Source organism: Xenopus laevis, chromosome 2S (genome assembly GCF_017654675.1).
Source record: "Xenopus laevis strain J_2021 chromosome 2S, Xenopus_laevis_v10.1, whole genome shotgun sequence".
Classification (NCBI taxonomy): domain Eukaryota; kingdom Metazoa; phylum Chordata; class Amphibia; order Anura; family Pipidae; genus Xenopus; species Xenopus laevis.
Window position 1 is genome coordinate 25,182,055 of NC_054374.1, and position 20,825 is coordinate 25,202,879.

Consider the following 20,825-nt stretch of genomic DNA (forward strand, 5'->3'; position numbering starts at 1 on the left):
TAATCTGTGCAAAATAAAAAAAAAATTCTAATATAGTTAGTCAAAAATGTAATGTATAACGGCTGGAGTGACTGGATGTCTAACATAATACCCAGAACACTACTTCCTGCTTTTCAGCTCTCTAACTCGGAGTTAGTCAGTGACTATAAGGGGGGCCACATGGGACATAACTGTTCAGTGAGTTTGCAATTAATCCTCAGCATTCAGCTCAAAATCAAAAGCAACAGTAATGACCCATGTGCCTCCCCTCAAGTCATTGATTGGTTACTGCCTGGTAACCAATCAGAGGAAACCAAGAGAACTGAAAAGCAGGAAGTAGTGTTCAGGCTATTATGTTACACATCCAGTCACTCCAGCCTTTATAAATTACATTTTTGGCTAACTAACTATATTAGAAACATTTTTATTTTGCACAGCCTATTTACCCACTTTTTATTTTACACTGAACTATTCCTTTAAGAATTTAGGAAGTGCCCCCACCCCTTCATTAGGCCAAACTGTCAAGTGATCAGCTGGAGTTGTAGTTTACCTTCCTCCCTGCAAGTTTGGGAGCAGAAACCAACATTAAATGCTAAAATACCAAAATTCGGGCTAAATAAAAAGGTCAGGCCGCTGTTTTATTTGTGAAGCCTTCAGCTTTATTCAAGTCTGTGTGGCAGCTGCAGAACTGGAGTAGTTATACTTCATGCTGCTTACTCGGCCTCGGCTGGGAGTCTGCTCCATGCAACTACCCCTTCAAGCATGAGCTCGGGTTGGCACTTCCTGTTCCAGGAGATTAACGTCCGATACCATCAAGTGCCTCGTTTCCTACATCGAGGCAAACGGCACAAGATTTGCTCCTAAAAAAAGGCGATTTTTGTCAGAATACTTTGCGGCTTCTCCTTCTAAACATCCTCCAGGGGGAGCTCTCAGAGTGACGACAGATTTCCCTGCAGCCCCAGGCCACACCCTTCCAACTGGTGAACACAACAAAAATCGTATACAAAATATAAAATATCTTAAATATTTATAAACATTGCAAGAAAAATATAGAATTGTACCAAAATATTTTTTTTTTCAGTTTTTTTTTTTTCCTATCAAATCTCCTGCTTCCTCAGTGAGGTTTCAGTCCGTAGCTGCTGAGGGGGTAGGAGTAGGCCCGACCCAATACTATCCTGTCCCGGAGGAGCTTGAATAGGACGTAGTAGTTGCAGAAGAGAATGAGCGCAATTGAAAGCGTGTGGTTCCACTTCTCCGCCCGCAGCAGGGAGTAGAGCTGGTAAAGCACCAGGCTGCCCTCGATAACAAGCAGCAGGTTCAGGAGCCGTAACGGCCGGTGAAAGAGAAACTGCAGGAGAAAGAAGGAAAAAGTCAACTCTTACAGTCAAGTGCATTGCTGGTTCTGACTTCTGGAACAATGTAGCAGCTGTTTAACAGACCTGGAGGAAATGGACTCCGCTACATAGTTTCAGTACAGAGGGTGTCTGCACTAAACGTGGTGACAGTTTGGAATCCAAGGGATGTTTAAAGGGAAAGTGATCAAAGACTCCTACTTACATAAAATCTTGCGTGTGAGACTTCTGAAGGCACCGCTACATTATATGGGCCCACAGCTTTGTATAAACTTCTGCTGTGTCGTACCAGAACTCCCTGCGGCCACACTGTATTCTCCGACCAGCTACGGAAAGAAACTATAGTCAGTTACAGAACTTTGTATGTGCGATGCAGCATAGGTATTCCCCTGTACTAAGCACAATTCAGCAGGAACAGCCCCCTAAGTTTGCTCATAGCCTGTACAGAGAGATCCCATAAAACTATGGCAGCATAGGTATTCCTCTGTACTAAGCACAATTCAGCAGGAACAGCCCCTAAATTTGCTCATAGTCTGTACAGAGAGATCCCATAAAACTATGGCAGCATAGGTATTCCCCTGTACTAAGCACAATTCAGCAGGAACAGCCCCTAAATTCATAGTCTGTACAGAGAGATACAATAAAACGATGGCAGACAAGCTTAGAGTTGTAGTTACATGTGTTGGGGTGCGTTGCTGTATGCTCCATGCTCCAACTTCTGCCACTTGCCCAGGTGGGAGGCGGATCTGTGTAACAAGTCACAATACTTTGGGGGGAGGAGCTGGGTGCTGAGCATGACGAAGGCATTGATCCACACCATAATGAGGTGCTCACACGACCAGCGCATGTCGTAATACTGGGTGCTCTGTGGGAGAACACAAGTCGGTTAAAGGGGTGCACACAGAAAAACTACTGGGGTTCTCCTAAAATAGGCCATTGACATTGGAGGAAAGTAGATTCTACGATCAGCAAAGGAAGGGGATGTATAGACTATAGGCAGACATGAGAGGTTAGAGATCCCCCAGCATGTGACTCACCTTTACAAAGCAGAGCGGCAGGAAGGCCACATAGTAGGCACTGAACAGCGAGTTGAAGAGAACTTCCTTGATCCTGCGGTTGAAGTCGGACTTGAGACATTCCACTTCGTTGCGTATGAGGTCGGGGGACAGGGGGCAGCTGTGAGACGGGACAGACGGGGCGCTGTTCAACTGCTCCCTCAGCGATTCCCGCAGGAGGGAGAGGAAATCTTTGGGTCGGACGAGACTCCCCGCGCCGTTAGCACCTTCATCGACTAGAGAGTCGGGCACCAGGTAGCCACAGTCTGTAGGGAGCGGCTGCGAGCGGTTGTCTTGGTGAAAGCAGCAAAGGGGAACATAAACCCCAAACCTAAAGGGAAAGTCATTGTTCATTCTGACTGGTTGCGTCAGGGCTACAACTCCCACAATCCCTTGCACACTTGCTGATTCACTAAAATGTGAAAAGGAATTCAAGGTGCTGCTTCCAGGGGAAAGGGACAGAGACCAAAGCTTTTAATGTCCCCTTGTATCAGACTCACCTTAAAGGGGTGCTTCTCCTTAACTTTTACTATGTTATACAATACCAATTCTAAGCAAAAACAAATGCTCTGTAAGGCTACAAATGTATTGTTATGAGTAGCAGTCTTTTTACTCAGACCTCTCCTATTCATATTCCAGTCTCTTATTCAAATCAATGCATGGTTGCTAGGGGAATTTGGACCCTAACAACCAGACTGCGGAAATTGCAAACGGCAGAGCTGCTGAATAAAAAGCTGAATAACTGAAAAACCACAAATAAAAAATGATTACCCTAGCAACCATGCACAGATTTGAATAAGAGACTGGAATATGAATAGGAGAGAGTCTTAATAGAAAGATGAGTAATAAAAAGTAACAATAACAATACATTTGTTGCCTTACAGAGCATTTGTTTCTTAGATGGGGTCAGTGACCCCCATTTGAAAGCTAGAAAGAGTCAGAAGAAGAAGATAGATAATTCAAAAACGATAAAAAATGAAGACCAACTGTTGCTTAAAAGTATACATGACATACTAAAAGTTAAGTTAAGATGAAGCACGGCTTTCATACTGTGCAATGCTATGAATAGAAGGGAGGAGCTGGGGTGCAGTAGGAGTGGCCTCTAGTGGCCACAGAAGATACTGCAGCAGCTGGCAGCTCTGTGATGATTCTCTCTAATGACAGGCTATTGGGGTAGTACAGGGGGGACTGCAGTCAGGGGCCCCAAGAGGGAATGTGTTATTTGTGGGTCACAGAGTGGGCAGGGCTTGCGCAAATAACGGGAGCTTATAAAGTAATGGGTCAGAGACTGGCCATGCATGTAAACTATGGATGCACAGAATCCACTATTTTGGATTCGGCTGAACCCCTGAATCCATTCGGCCGAATACAGAACCGAATCCTTATTTACATATGCAATTTAGGGTTGGGAAGGGGACAATAAGTCATGCGATTTCCCTCGCCATTATGTAAATTGGGACTTGGATTCAGTTCGGACGAGCAGAAGGATTCGGCCGAATCCTGCGGAAAAAGGCCGCATTCCGAACCGAATCCTGGATTTGGTGCATCCCTAATGTAAACTGAATGTTTTTGCTGGGCATCGCTTTATTTAGAACATTTTAAAAAGCATGAATGGAGCACACAACAAACTATCGCTTGACGCGTTTCGTGGACAGAAGCCTTTTGAGGAAGTGGCTTCTGTCCACGAAACGCGTCAAGCATTAGTTTGTAGTGTGCTCCATTCATGCTTTTTAAAATGTTCTTAATAAAGCGATGGTTTTAACCCTGCTGGGGCTCCATGATTGAGGATTTTCTTGCTGGAATGTACACGCTTCAGGAGTGGATACACGTATCAGCACATCAGTGTCTCCTTCAAGGGTCAGTGAGTGTTCCCTGCTCTTGTGTTCTCACCAATTTTACTTTTGGCAGGGCCCAACTCTCTTGGGAACTTGGATGACCAGTGGGATAAAAACTATGGCTCCCCGGGATCCCATATATATATAGGCTTACCACTCCCTGACAACCAATAGCATTTAATCTGGAATAGGCAGAAAATCAATTCTAATCAAAAACCGCATAGGAAAAAAATACCAACTGCAATGTTGCTTAGCATTGTGCCCTCTGTAACATAGATGTTAATATAAAGGTGAACTTCCCCTTTAAGTCCCCACCCCACCATGGCTTGTGTGTATGAGGAGGGACTCACGGGTAGCCCAAGAAGAGGAGGTTGAGCAGTGAATGATTGCGGAACAGGTTGACCAGAGTCCAGCAGAAGATCCATCCGCACAGTGTGAGCAGCACCAGACGCCCAATGATCAGAGTCGTGTAATGGACCATCGACGAGGTTCCCACCTGCGAGGCCTGAGACACATCAAATATCACTTACACACCAACAACTACACATAGCGGATCTGTCCCATGCACAATATTTATATTATAGATCATAACAAACGGCATGAGACCCACATCATGTGATACAAAAGGAGGCAGCTCATCTCCCATTGGTGCTACACTGGGACCCGCAGCCAATCAACTGCTCATATACAGCCCTATGCCTCAGGATTCCACTCATTTTCTATTAATATGAATACAATACATGGGATACAGTGGTGTGAAAAACTATTTGCCCCCTTCCTGATTTCTTATTCACACAAAATGTTTCTGATCATCAAACACATTTAACTATTAGTCAAAGATAACACAAGTAAACACAAAATGCAGTTTTTAAATGAGGGTTTTTATTATTTAGGGAGAAAAGAAATCCAAACCTGTGTGAAAAAGTAATTGCCCCCTGAACCTAATAACTGGTTGGGCCACCCTTAGCAGCAATAACTGCAATCAAGCGTTTGCGATAACTTGCAACGAGTCTTTTACAGCGCTCTGGAGGAATTTTGGCTCACTCATCTTTGCAGAATTGTTGTAATTCAGCTTTATTTGAGGGTTTTCTAGCATGAACCGCCTTTTTAAGGTCATGCCACAACATCTCAATAGGATTCAGGTCAGGACTTTGACTAGGCCACTCCAAAGTCTTCATTTTGTTTTTCTTCAGCCATTCAGAGGTGGATTTGCTGCTGTGTTTTGGGTCATTGTCCTGCTGCAGCACCCAAGATCGCTTCAGCTTGAGTTGACGAACAGATGGCCGGACATTCTCCTTCAGGATTTTTTTGGTAGACAGTAGAATTCATGGTTCCATCTATCACAGCAAGTCTTCCAGGTCCTGAAGCAGCAAAACAACCCCAGACCATCACACTACCACCACCATATTTTACTGTTGGTATGATGTTCTTTTTCTGAAATGCTGTGTTACTTTTACGCCAGATGTAACGGGACGCGCACCTTCCAAAAAGTTCAACTTTTGTCTCGTCGGTCCACAAGGTATTTTCCCAAAAGTCTTGGCAATCATTGAGATGTTTTTTAGCAAAATTGAGACGAGCCTTAATGTTCTTTTTGCTTAAAAGTGGTTTGCGCCTTGGAAATGTGCCATGCAGGCCGTTTTTGCCCAGTCTCTTTCTTATGGTGGAGTCGTGAACACTGACCTTAATTGAGGCAAGTGAGGCCTGCAGTTCTTTAGATGTTGTCCTGGGGTCTTTTGTGGCCTCTCGGATGAGTTGTCTCTGCGCTCTTGGGGTAATTTTGGTCGGCCGGCCACTCCTGGGAAGGTTCACCACTGTTCCATGTTTTTGCCATTTGTGGATAATGGCTCTCACTGTGGTTCGCTGGAGTCCCAAAGCTTTAGAAATGGCTTTATAACCTTTGAAATTGAACTCAGGTGTGATAAACCACAGTTAAGTTATTTTTTAACAAGGGGGGCAATCACTTTTTCACACAGGCCCATGTAGATTTGGAGTTTTTTTCTCCCTTAATAACGTAAACCTTCATTTAAAAACTGCATTTTGTGTTCAATTATGTTATCTTTGACTAATAGTTAACGGTTTTTGATGAGCAGAAACATTTAAGTGTGACAAACATGCTAAAGAATAAGAAATCAGGAAGGGGGCAAATAGTTTTTCACACCACTGTATATATATTAATTGTGAGGTTATTCTGATCTCCTGTGCAAAGGGGAACTGCACCTTCCAGTATAGAGGCCTGTAATATCCATTGAATCAGATGCATTTAATTTGTACAATAAATTGGGTGGCAAGCAAAGTGGTCCATAGCAGTCCATGACCAATGCACAGGTCTGTAACCCACTTGTATGTAATGCAATAATAATTTATATCCAATAAATGGCTGCAAGAATGTCTGTATCCAATGAATAAGCTGCATCCAGTAGTTTAGACGGTATCATATAAATAAGGTGGATGAAGCAGATCTCTGTGCAATGAATAATCCTGTACCCAATGCTTCCGGCCGTAGCAGATCTATATCCAATAAACGAGGCTGCGGCAGATCTCTATCCAGTTTAATGAGCCCAATCAGATTGGCAGATCCAGATACAATTAATATGTCTGTTAGATCTGGATCCAACATAGGAGGCTGCAATGAACCCGAATCCAACGAGCAGAACTGTAGCAGATCTGCAGCCAATGGATGAAGGGATTTAGATGGTTTGTAGCCAATGACTGAGCAGTTGTAGTTACTGGCTTGTATCCAATCAGTGTTAGGAAGGCTGTCACATCCACTAATCGGGTGTTTCTGCTTGTCTTTCCTGCTAATCCCAACTGCCCCCTGTGCTGGCCCTTGCCCAGTTTATAAAGCAATAATGCTAATGTCGGTTTGTATTGAAATGATAAACAAAGGTGCACACGCATTCATTCAATTCTCAGGTCACAAGGGATGAAAGAATGAGTAAACCTTTAAAATAAGTGAATGTAAAATTGATGAGGGACTACTTGGTGGTCAGACTGGTGGGAAACTGACCAGCAGGTGGCGCTGTTGTAACAAATTAATTCATATTAACTGTACATGTATCCCTTAATATCTTGGAATTAAAGAAAAATAAATGAATGTAAATGACAAAAGTGCATAGAATAGTACCCTCATCAATTTTACATTCACTTATTCTAGAGGTTTACTTATCCTTTAAGTGAAAGACACTTACTTCTGATATAAGGGCCCAGACCAGGCGTCGGGCCAGCATGACCGTGATAAAGGCTGCCAAATGGTAATCGATCAGATGGAAATTCTGCAAGAGAGACAACGTTTCATTGACTGGTCAAACGGAGCAGGAACAAGCTATACCGAGTCCAATTTCCAACGTAAATACTATAATGCCTTCATTATTCAATGGGAAAGTCTTGCCAGACACAGTGCCCCCAGCATTGCCAGAACCCCAGCATTGCCAGAACCCCAGCATTGCCAGAACCCCAGCATTGCCAGAACCCCAGCATTGCCACAACCCCAGCATTGCCACAACCCCAGCATTGCCACAACCCCAGCATTGCCACAACCCCAGCAATGCCACAACCCCAGCATTGCCACAACCCCAGCATTGCCACAACCCCAGCCATCGCCACAACCCCAGCCATCGCCACAACCCCAGCCATCGCCACAACCCCAGCCATCGCCACAACCCCAGCCATAGCCACAACCCCAGCCATCGCCACAACCCCAGCCATCGCCACAACCCCAGCCATCGCCACAACCCCAGCATTGCCACAACCCCAGCATCGCCACAACCCCAGCATTGCCACAACCCCAGCCATCGCCACAACCCCAGCCATCGCCACAACCCCAGCATCGCCACAACCCCAGCATTGCCAGAACCCCAGCATCGCCAGAACCCCAGCATCACCAGCAACCCTAGATGGCAAAGAGCTTGACTTCCCCTCTTTAAGCCCTTAATAAATTGTGTATGTTGGAGCTTGTAGTGAAAAGCGGTTTGCTCACCAGTGAGGTGCAAGAGGCGGGGTGATTGTAGGGGTACCACCACACTGACTTGTAGATGTTGATGTACTGGATGAACAGGGCGACCAGCAGGTAGATGAAGAAGAGGAACTCGAAAAGGAGGCCCCCGTCCACCGGCAGCTCAGGGATGCGGCAGTGACGCACTGGTTCAGGGGTAATCAAGGCAGTGATGGGAGGAGCCGAGAGGCCAATGGCGCTACCGTTCCTAGAAGAGGGAGGAGCATTATACAATATTACTTGGCACATTTCCAACACACACCCAAACTAGCAGCACAATAGTACAGTATATATAGTATTGTGGCAGCACTTTATCTTTACTGTGCTGGTGATTTTACTTTCCCTTTCAAGGGTTAAACGCTAATTTGCTCTCAAAGATACTCCTACCACTGTCCCTGGATTGCTGCTCACACTTTCATTTACTACCCTATTAAAGGGGCGGTTGAACTTTACATTAACTTTTAGTATGTTATAGAATGGCTAATTCTATGCCACTTTTCAATTGACCTTCATTTTTTTTTCTTATAGTTTTAGAATTATTTGCCTTTTATTTTAGGACTCTTTATTTCAAATGGGGGTCACTGACACCATCTAAAAAACAAATGCTCTTTATACGGCTACAAATTTAACGTAAAGTAGAACAATGCATTTAATGAGCATTTCTTAGGTTCTGCAGATAGAATGCAGATCAATGCCTGGTCGCTAGGGTAATTTGGACCCTAGCAACCAGACCGCTGAAATTGCACCTTGTAGAGCTGATGAATAAAAACCACAAATGAAAACCAATTGCAAATTGTCTCACAATATCACTCTCTACTAGTGATGTGCAGGTCGTGGTTTTTCTCACCCTCCCGAGGCCAACTTCTGGGTTCCTTTTATAGACCCGCCAATGATGTCACAAAAGGGGCGGGGCAAGCAGACGTGCGTCTATAAAAGTTGAACCCGGAAGTCGGCATTTGTAAGGTCGTGGGCGGGGAGAGCAATCTGAAGAGCTCAACCCGGACCCGTCCACGACCCAGAAAGGGGGGAGCAAGGTCGGGCCCGCACATCACTATTCTCTACGTCATATTAATAGGTCATTTAAAGGTGCACAACCCCTTTAAGGTGTCCTGCGCTCTCCCCCTACTTATATGCTCCTTGTTTGCCCCGAGCAGAAGTATTACCTGTTCCTCAGCCCTGTGCCATTGCCACACGTCCCACCAACCAAGGTCTGCAAAGAGGGCAACGCGGAACGGCTCAGTTGCTGCCGGCTTGGACCCCTCCTTCCACCGGGCATGACAAGGTGCCAGTCCAGGTCCAGCACCACCAGGAGGCTCCACTCTGAGGCCTTGAACACAACCTGCACTCCTTGCCGGCTCTGTCACGGGGGAAAAGAAGAGAGGTCAGTATTAATCACATTATTAATGCTGCAGAGGCAACGCGTTTCGCACAAGCAAGGTTCCATCCCCCACACTGACTGCCGATCAGTTTCCTACGGACTCGGGAGTCGCTGGCTTCATCGTTCCTTTCATACAGTCACAAATTAGCCATTTAGCAAATGAGGTGATACAATTTCCAGCAAGTACTTTAGTCAGCACGCTCCATGAATTCAGCTTCAGTTTGGTGCAAGTCATACAATGTCCACTTTACACTGTTCTCTTGAATCCGTTTACTCACAGACAGCACCAGCCACACGATTCTTTTAAAACACCTTTATTGGAACATGGGCTCTGACCTGAAAATTCAGCAACCTTTTAGACTGCCTCGATAAAAGGATAAAATTACAGATAAAACCCATTGTTAAAAATTATGTAAAAGATGTATAAATTACGGATAAATCTTGCTCAAGTCATATTCCCTATTGAGGCCAAGGGCGGCTAATTTTTCTAATTTTCGGATCCATCTTGCTTAATTTTTAAGCGGCATTTTTATTCGATCTCCACTTTCTCTACTAATATCCATGTGTCGCTGGGGTGCTGGGAGTTGTAGCTCAACAGCAACTTTAGGTCCTTTTAGTTGGGCAGATCTAAAGTGCTGTAAACAGGAGATTTTTACAGGGCTAATTGCCCGGACCTAGACCTACATTTTGAACCCCCTATAGAACATGCAATATGACCCATGACCTGCCGCCCACTGTAAAATATGAAAATGACATCATAAACGCAGTAGTGATGTCATCAGAAGGCGGAAAGACAGGCAGAGAATCTGCTGCCAGGATTATTATGGCCACACTCAGACGCTGGGAGTTGTAGTACAACAACATTGTATATTAGTATTGCCAGACAATCTCCATGATGCTATGGCAGAACAGGCGTACATATGGTCGCTCTGGGGTTAGGGGGACGCTGGCAGCCATGTTTGTTAGTTGACAGGGAAGTGTGTTATTTCGCCCCCCGAGGTGGAGGAACCTTTTGTCTCTGTTACTCACGTCCCATTAATGTTTGTTTTATTTTCCATGACACAGAAGAGCAGCTCTGCGGCCTCGGAGCCAGGAACCTTGGCCGGGGACCAAAAATGCGCCGTATTTTCTCTCCCTAACTGAGGGCCAAATTCTCCATTTACTGCCTCCCAAGAGAGAGAAACATATATAGCAGCTGCGGTTACAGCGGATGGATCTTGATGGGTGCTGGGAGTTGTACATTATGGCCACAGGTTGTAATTGAATCATTATTTTATCATTACCATCTTGCCCATCTGTACCAATCACTCTACCTAGAACCAGCTGTCTCCCTCCATCTCCCTGGGTTACAAGGGTCTTTTTTAAAGGTGGCCATAGATGCAAAGATACCATCGTACGAATCGAGGATTTGTACGATTTTCGGACCGTGTGTGGAGAGTCCCGTCATTTTTCGTCCGGCGGAGAACGGTCGTTTGGTCGATCGGACAGGTTTGATTTTGTCCTGACGGTCCCACCGGAGCCCATTGCGCTCTCATCGTAATCTGATTGAAGGGCAGGTTATGTTTGATAATAATAAAGCAGTGGGCGTGTTATTAATCGGGCAGATAACACAGAAACAAGAAGCCACAGTCTGTGTGATACAAGTGCAGAAATCCCCAGGACAAAGAATAAAAACTCCCCTATTAACCACAAGACACACATCCCCCCGATAAGCACTTTCAGTTGCACTTTAGCAAACCCTAAGGTCAGGGGTTATTATGAGTCTCCAGACTGGGGCCCTGAAGTTGCCATATTGATGTAGCTGCCACCCCCACACTCCAATCCAATCTGTTCCCCCAGTATACACAGGATGGAAGCATGAAGGATTGTACCCAGGGCAAACAGCCTTATTTTATATAAGCTGGGGGCCATAACCAATGCCCTTCCAGTGTATTTATGCTGCACCCCTTTATATATGCAGTTGGCAGCCCATTAAGTACTCTGAGCCCTAAAACACAGCACAAACCACCCTGAATGACCAATGGGCTGGAGATACTACAGCTAGCAAGAACACAAGGATTTTCATACGGGCCCTTGAACCTGGAATCCTTCATATCAACATTTACTTCCTGCTGCAAACAGCTCACTCCTGCAGCGAGACAGGACATAGAATACTAAGTGACTTGCAGCACAGCTCAGGGAACCCCCCAGGTCTATAGATCTGACTCCTGTATTATTATTATAATTATTATTATTACATAGGTGTGAGTGCACTGGGACTGGCAGAATGATGGGCGCAGAGGTTTCCCTGCCTGGGATGAGATAAGAAGCCTGTACAGCATAATGGAGCCTATAAATGACAAGACTGGGCTTGTACACTCTGAAATGCTGAGGAAGGGAAGAAGTCGCTTCAGGCTGTTCCTGCTTAAAAGGAAAAAAGTCCCAAAGACTCTTCTATCTGCAGAACCTGAGAAATGCTCATTAAATGCGTTGTTCCCCTTTAAGTTTACTGTTAGTATCACGTATAGAGTGATATTCTGGGACAATCTACAATTGGGCTTTGTTTTTTATTATTTGTGGTTTTTCAGTTGTTTAACTTTTTATTCAGCAGCTCTCCAGTTTGCCATTTCAGCAATCCAGTTGCTAGGGTTCAACTTCCCTTAGCAACCAAGCGCTGATTTGAATAAGAGGCTGGAATATGAATAGGAGAGGACTGAACAGAAAGAGGAGTAATGAAAAAAAAAGTAGCAATAGCAGTACATTTGTAGCTTTCCAGAGCAGTTATTTTTTTAGATGAGGTCAGTGACCCACCATTGGAAAGCTGGAAAAAGAGATAGAAGAAGGAGGCAAATCTTTAAAAAACTACAAAAATAAATACTGAAGACCAATTGCAAATATGCTTAGAATAACGTACTAAAAGTTAACTTAAAGATGAACCGCCCGTTTAAAGGAACAATCTAATGTGGTCTTTCCATTAGGGAAAGGTAACGTTCCTAAGGAACAGACAGGAGGGTCGCCGACCCCACTGTGCAGCTCTGTTGCAGGGGCCCTATTCTTACACAATGACTTTTCCTTTTACTGTGGTCATGGCCAATCATGAATAGTTCTGACTGGTTGGACCTGAGTCTTTGTCCCACACCCAGGCCCCATTTTTTTTCTACTTGGACCTGATACATCTTATTCAAACCCCCGACCTAAAACTGCGTCTGTGCTATTGGCAGCCAGTCATCAGGCGTGTGCTTGGGGCCGGAGTAGGGCGCTACTGGAGGAACGTCATTTCGTTTCTACTATGTACTTTATTTACTGTATATGGCTGAAATTACAATAAAATCCACTTGACTTGACTAGTGGGAACATGATTCATAGTGACATGAAGGATCCGTTGGAACATGTTCTGAGGCTGCCGCTGTCTCTCAAGTTTTTCTGACTCCCAAATTAATCGGCCTTTAGGCATCCAACTGTGTGTGCAGAACAGAGAAGTACTCCCAGCAACCTCCGACATTAAAGCTCTCACCCAACCAGAAACCTCCTATTTTTTTATTGGATATCGCTCAACAGCCTGTACTTGTGACGTCACTCAGCAGCTTGTACTTGTGACATCACTACAACCCCATACACAGTACCACAAAGCCATGTTGCCAGCCAGAGCAGATTTGCACCCTGGTCCATTCCTTGGTTTTGTGTGTCGCATAAAACGGCAAACTAAAAGCCACTGCTTGGCAATAAAAGGCAAATCGTTCCCCTTTGAACAAATATTGATACAAATAACATGGCACCACAGCCACTATTCTGCTTCGCCCTTTGCTAAATATTCTCATTTACTCCCCGGCCTCTGCTTTGCCTCCTGCCCGACTTTCTGGGGCCCAGGGCAATCACCTAGGCGGTAACACTGGTGCAAGAGATGCCATTAACATATCCCTTTCCCTTCCCCGGCATTTCAACAACAAAGGCAGAAGCCGGCAGATTAACAAAACTGTGAAAAACAAAAAACATGCAATGCTGATTTCTTCTATATTGTGTCAAGAAGCAGAACTAACAGTGCAGAAAGGAGATGATTTCATGCTAATACTTTGCTCTAACGGCAGCACCGCATTCTAGAACTGGAGTGAGAGGCAAACTGTCCGCCCCCAAACATCAATGCAGACATTGCAGGAAGACTCATAGCGATTGGCTGATCAGAAAAGCACTGCAATGGCGCCGGCCAAGCGCAACCCAGGGTGTCCCAATCATTAGACCACTGGTCACTTGGGCGAGGGCCCTGCTAAGGGCAAATCACAATTTTGCATTTCTGAGAGCCCCCTTCGGCCATGGGGCCCCTGACTAGAGCACCCCCTGATGTCAGCCCTGGACCTGAGCAACAGGCAAACTACTCCTGGGCAAGTTTCTTCGTCTCAAACCTGCTGGCAGCAATGTTGGCAAAATCAGCTCTCCTCCACCCAAAACTACAATCCCCACAATTCCTTGTGGTCTCCTTTACAGGTATGTAATCACTGAACATGCAAGGCATTGCTGCAGGACAGCTGCCTTGTTCCAATGGTACAGGTATGGGACCTGTTATCCAGAATGCTTGCGACCGGGCTTTTTCCCAAATAACAGATCTTTTCCGTTATCCGTAATTTGGATCTTCATACCTTAAGTCTACTAGAAAATCATGTAAACATTAAATAAACCCAATAGGCTGGTTTTGCTTCCAATACGGACAGAGACACACGTGAAGATTCGGGGAGAGTTAGTCGGCACTCGGAGCACTTCGAAGTCGCTCAATGTTGCCTCACGAGGAAACTTTGGCAACTTCAGAAATCGAAGCACTCCGAGTGGCATCCCATCGGCGATTTAGATTCTAGCCAGCGGGAAGGCATTTCAGGGAGATTAGTCGCCCAAAGAAGAGCCGATTTGTCACCGGGCAACTAAAGGTGGCCATAGCAAATAAAGGTGGCCATACACCGGCAGATAAAGCTGCCGATATTGGTCGTTTAGATCAATTTGACAGCTTATCTGCCCGTTTATGGGGGCTTCCGACGGGTCATCCTGATTGATATCTGGCCATGATATCGATCGGGAAGGTTTGATTTTTACCCGACCGTTCCGTCGGAGCCCCTTGGCGCATCGTAATCCAATCGTTCGACCATACGGTCAAACATTTGGATTACCCCCGATATAGCCATGTAGTTAGTGGCATGTTGGGGAAAGATCCGCTCGTTTCGCAATGGCCAGCTTAAATCTCCCAGAATCTTCTTGTGTGTCTCTGCCTTAAGGATTACTGTAATTATATTTTAGTAGGGATCAAGTACAAGCTACCGTTTTTTTTTACAGAGAAAAAGGAAATCATTTTTAAAAATAAGAATTATTTGGTTATAATGGAGTCTAGGGGAGACGGGCTTTCCGTAATTTGGAGCTTTCTGGATGTACATGGAGTCGGGATGAGCAGTAAGGAACAGCATGGGACAAATAGTGCTCTCAGTAGCAATTGAATAATGTAGAATTACAGTGGAAATCTGTTCTGAATTATTTATATATACAGTGTGTCCCTAGGGTGCCACACAGACAGTCCCACCTACACTCCCCAGGCTGAACTGATACAAACACCTCTCGTTACCTCAGGGACGTCCTGAACCGGACAAATACCTTCCAGGTGCGGCCAGACTGCTGCTCCCACAATACAAACTTGGCCCGTTAAACACACACAAGCATGGATGTAATGTTATTAAGCACATGTGTGTTCATTAGCAAACTCCAGCGTGGTTCAACTACAACTAACAAGCAACCCCAAACCAGCAAGTTCTGCATTCTGCACTCTACTCTACAGCAAGCACCGACTCCTCAACAAAGCCATGATGTTTCTCCCTTTAAGGGCCCAACTCCATGCCAAGACTCCCGGGCGCTGGGTAACGCTGCAATGTGAGGGCTGACAGGGAGGTTCATGTTCTGCTTTTCTGCCACATCACAAACACTTTGCTCAATTTGCCAGAGTGTTTCCGTTGTGTCACTATGTGCTGTGCCTCTCTGCAACGAACTGTTTCCACCACACATTGACTTTTCTGCCTCAGGAAAACCCCAGAGCAGAGGAGACTGATGGAGCCAACACTCAATATACAGCAGCATCCCCAAGCTCATTCCTCCCGTCAGCACAGGGGTTCCCCTTTGTAACAACGTGCAGGTTCTTTTTAACTGGGTGAACATCAAGATGGAGCTGAGGGTAACAAAGGGGAACTAATGTGCAACACTCTTCAGGCTGCGCTTCATCACTATGGGGAGATGAGGGGGCACAGGAAGTGCAAAGGAAAGTGCAAGGGTGCACAGGAAGTGCAAAGGAGGCCACACAATGTCACACATACAACATATATCAGTCAACTATGCCCTCCACCCATATACCCAAGGCTGGGCCCAGGATAGTAGGCGATAAATCCACTCAGTTTAACCTATAATTTGCCAGAATCCTTTCTGAAACCCAACGGGGCCGTGGGTACCTAGTGGCTGCACAAGTGAGCCAAAGCTGGATAACTAGGGCTGCTAAATGTTAGAGGGTCAGCAGCTTCCCCACTCACTATTATTCTTTTTTTTTTTTTGTTTGTTTTTCAACATTTCAGAAAAGTTTTTAAAGGCATACAAATGTCACTACTCCATGTGCTACATTACTCCACTAAAGAGGCCGTATGGCCTGAAGAAAACAGATTTTAAAACAAACAGGACAGGAAATAGAGGTAGGCAGGCCACAGGCACTTTACTGCAGAGGATGCTGGGCATTAAGACTGGCATGCTTCTTGCTTGTACTGTACTACATACAGCCTGATAATTCATCTACCTGCCATAGAGCCACTTACCTTGTATGGGTGTGGGACTGAGCAGGGGGTAAAGCAGACACTTAGCTGCATATGTGGCAAGCAGGAAAGCATGGGGTCAGAAGTGAAGATATTTTATATATACACAAGTCTATACATTCTCCCCTTCAATCCTTGTGAGTGACAGGGGGGGTTGGTAACATGTGGCCCATAATGAATAAACTGGACCTCGGAAAAGTATTATCAATAGCAGTGACTGTCTGCAGTGCGTGTGTCTGTGCCATAGACTGTAGGGCACACAAAGTGTTTAAAGGAGCAGTAACCCCCCAAAAAAAGTGTTTTAAATCAATGACAATATAATAAAGTGTTGCCCTGCACTGGTACAACTGGTGTGTTTGCTTTAGAAACACTACTATAGTTTATATAAACAAGCTGCTGTGTAGCAATGGGGCAGCCATTCAAGCACAGGATACACAGTAGATAACAGATAAGTACTACTATAGTTTATATAAACAAGCTGCTGTGTAGCCATGGGGGCAGCCATTCAAGCAGAGGATACACAGTAGATAACAGATAAGTACTACTATAGTTTATATAAACAAGCTGCTGTGTAGACATGGTTGCAGCCATTCAAGCACAGGATACACAGTAGATAACAGATAGGTACTACTATAGTTTATATAAACAAGCTTCTGTGTAGCCGTGGGGGCAGCCATTCAAGCAGAGGATACACAGTAGATAACAGATAAGTACTACTATAGTTTATATAAACAAGCTGCTGTGTAGCCATGGGGGCAGCCATTCAAGCACAAGATACACAGTAGATAACAGATAGGTACTACTATAGTTTATATAAACAAGCTGCTGTGTAGCCGTGGGGGCAGCCATTCAAGCACAGGATACACAGTAGATAACAGATAAGTACTACTATAGTTTATATAAACAAGCTGCTGTGTAGCCATGGGGGCAGCCATTCAAGCACAAGATACACAGTAGATAACAGATAAGTACTACTATAGTTTATATAAACAAGCTGCTGTGTAGCGGTGGGGGCAACCATTAAAACACAGGACACACAGTAGATAACAGATAAGTATAACAGATAAGATAAGTAGTAGAATGGCTGCCCCCATGGCTACACAGCAGCTTGTTTATATAAACTATAGTAGAATTTCTGAAGCAAACACACCAGTTTTACCAGTGTAATCTCTAGAGCAAATGGACCACCAAGATGTGGGACCTGTGGCTGCAGCAGTCAGTAAGGGAGGCACAATGAGGAGGTGCAGCAGCATCTCTGCCATGTAGGGCCACTTGATGTGTCACAAGGACCAAAAATCTTAGAGTAATTAACAGTAACTCAAGGCACATGCTGAGGCCTGACCCTACAGATAATAGAGATATGAATTACTTCTCTCTCAGTAGCTGCAACACAGCCACTCGGGTACAGTCACCACAGACGGCCCAGTCAGACTTCATTTCCTTGCCCTCACCATTCACCCGCTTCCAAATAGACGCCAACGTGAGATGTCTGCCACTTCCTGGAAACCACCTGTGTGACTGGCTCCATAGGGAACTACAGACCACATTTTGGGCAACACTGCAAGGTTGTATTAAAGGCAGTTGGCCCAGCTGACATTTATCTGTCCTGTACCCTCAGGCAACTAGAGGTGCCCTTCCATGTCTGCTCTGCACAAGAAACTGCATCAAGACAGAGATGATAAATGAATGGGGCGTAAATTGCAGCTGACATGACTGACACTGTCCAGGAGTCCATATAACATAGGCAAGTCCAGGGGAGGGGGATGATTTTGGTGCCAGGAACCTGGTCAATGGACACCACCCTTGTAAAGCATCACTATCACTTTTACTGCAGGTTGTTTCTGAACTTGCCCTCTGCTCTATCAAACAAGCCCCACTCTTTCCCTGGCACCACCTTCCAATGCTCTGTATATAGGATGGCACTATGGATAAGAGCATGTGGCACATAAATGATGACCTGCCACCCAATGACATACTCTTGCACATAATGCACTCACACAGCTACACACCACTAATTGCCTCCCATAACCCTGCAATAAAGGCAACATTAAAAGCTTATTCCAGGCCAATTAACCCCACGTTACCAGTGAGTCCTGGTTGAGCCATTCTGAGATGTGGGAGACACGGTGCCCTAATGAATAGGGGGTACTCACACATGAAATGGCACAGGGGGGTGCAGCTGTTCAGGCATCAGATGGGCGGTATTCCTTCCCACAGTCTCTATGGCAGCAGCTCAGGGGGGCAGACAGAAGCAGAACTAAAGGGTAATTAGAAAGTGTCAGGGGGCAGGGCAAATTCAGGAAGGGAGGGTTGGGGTGCAGGGCAAATTCAGGAAGCGAGGGTTGGGGTGCAGGGCAAATTCAGGAAGCGAGGGTTGGGGTGCAGGGCAAATTCAGGGAGGGTTGGGGTGCAGGGCAAATTCAGGGAGGGTTGGGGTGCAGGGCAAATTCAGGAAGGGAGGGTTGGGGTGCAGGGCAAATTCAGGAAGGGAGGGTTGGGGTGCAGGGCAAATTCAGGAAGGGAGGGTTGGGGTGCAGGGCAAATTCAGGAAGAGAGGGTTGGGGTGCAGGGCAAATTCAGGAAGCGAGGGTTGGGGTGCAGGGCAAATTCAGGAAGCAAGGGTTGGGGTGCAGGGAAAATTCAGGAAGGGAGGGATGGGGTGCAGGGCAAATTCAGGAGGAGAGGGTTGGGGTGCAGGGCAAATTCAAGAAGCGAGGGTTGGGGTGCAGGGCAAATTCAGGAAGCGAGGGTTGGGGTGCAGGGAAAATTAAGAAAGGGAGGGATGGGGTGCAGAAAGGACTATAGGGGCGAAGTTGGCTGAGAGGAAGTAGAAGAAGGGGTGCAGGTTAGGATCAGGCCAGTGCAGGGGGAAGGAAAGTTCTCTGCTGGTGCATACTGAGCCCATGCAGCAGGCGGCGGCCTGGTGTGGGAGGGAGCAGGCTCCCCAGACTCTCCGGGTAAGATCCACTAACGTCCCCGGGATGGAGAGAGCGATGCACGAACCGGGTTGCGCTCCTCAGCAACAGCCTGCGACCTCCCTTCTATTCCATCCACTGCCTCCCTCTTCCTCCTCTCCCTCTCCGCAGCTGCCCAGGAGAGACGTGGCAGAGAAAAGCTGATAGCGTCATCACACAGCGACCGGAAGCGCATGCGCGGCATGTGAAGCTTGGCAAACCTTAGACGTAGGGATGTTTGTCTGCCATCTTGGTTGTGGCGAATATGTATATTGTCACAAAACATTCGTTTATGATTAAATGATGATACTTTTGACGCCTTCGTTGCTAACACAGGCTTATATTACATCCGTTACCGGTAAATGATTAGTTGAAGTCCTGAGAATAAAATAAAATGGTGCCCTCTAGTGGCGAAATAACTGGGAAAATGGTGGCACACTTGCTCTCCTCTATCAAACAAATAACATTTAAAGTGAAAATAAAAAAAACCCAATCATGCATAAAAATGAATTATTGATGTGATCTTAAAAAACTACAGACAGATCATTGGATTGTTTAATGATGCGTCTTTAGTGGGTACAGTGCGCCTTTAATCGTTTAGTTACTAGTAGCGTTGCCAGTGCCACCTTTTCTGGAAAAAAGTACTGGCCTTCCTATATTCTTGCTGTTTTTTCCTGTTAATAACATTGGCATCAACCCTAGTTACTAGTGTTGCTACCTGCCCAACATCTTACTGTTAAATTATAGTTCTGTAGGGACCCGTAGGACCCCTAGGTGCCAGGCAAAAGCCCACGTGTTATTGGCCCTTAGGGTTAGTGACTCCCTGTCACACTTTAATACAGAGATTGGAAAGGGGTGGTTGTTCCATCTTTTGACCCAGGTGGATGTGTCTGGGAAATTGATGTCAACAAGGCCCAGTAAAGCTGTTCTGCTCTAGAGTGAAACCCCTTCTGGTGAAAGTTGGGGAACAAAGACCCAGTGAATGAGGTTAAGTCAGATCAGGCTGTGTTTGGAATATGTTGTACGTTAACATACCTCCCAACATTTAAGAAATAGAAAGAGGAACAAAAAAAATTGCCACCTGGAGCAGGGTGATTTTTTTTTACCACACCCATTGTATGGCCACACCCCCTAATTACCATGTCCATTTTACAAAACTTGTCACGTTATGGAAAGTTTGAACACATTTCTGTGGTTTTTATGAGTTATTACAGTTTTGCTAATGAAGGTGAATTGCCCTTTAGGGAGGTGGCACAAGTAGCGTTCTGGGGAGATTCGTCACCCAGCGACATATCTCCTCTTCTTCAGCCGACTAATCTCCCCGAAATGCCTTCCTGCCTGCTAGAATGTGAATCACCGGCAAGTTGGGGCAAGTTTCCCCAAGAGACCTGCTTATCTCTTAAATTGTTACAATTGTATCTTTGCTTATCTTAATTTGTTACAAATGCATCTACGTGCACCTGCCAGGTGTTCTGGGCTCTCTG

The 20,825-nt window shown here is 45.6% G+C and overlaps 1 protein-coding gene across 2 annotated transcripts; it reads right to left on the reverse strand.

The window, feature by feature from the left end:
• Nucleotides 1–615: 615 nt before the first annotated feature.
• On the reverse strand, nucleotides 616–19,519 carry tmem39a.S (transmembrane protein 39A S homeolog). 2 transcript variants are annotated; one of them, NM_001097015.1, is given in 10 exon segments: nucleotides 1,061–1,327; nucleotides 1,537–1,657; nucleotides 2,009–2,196; nucleotides 2,369–2,717; nucleotides 4,572–4,726; nucleotides 7,410–7,493; nucleotides 8,198–8,420; nucleotides 9,376–9,569; nucleotides 18,541–18,644; nucleotides 19,284–19,439. In NM_001097015.1, coding segments are annotated over 8 exon segments (1,467 nt in total). In that variant the 5' UTR covers nucleotides 9,489–9,569; nucleotides 18,541–18,644; nucleotides 19,284–19,439; the 3' UTR covers nucleotides 1,061–1,093.
• Nucleotides 19,520–20,825: the final 1,306 nt, after the last annotated feature.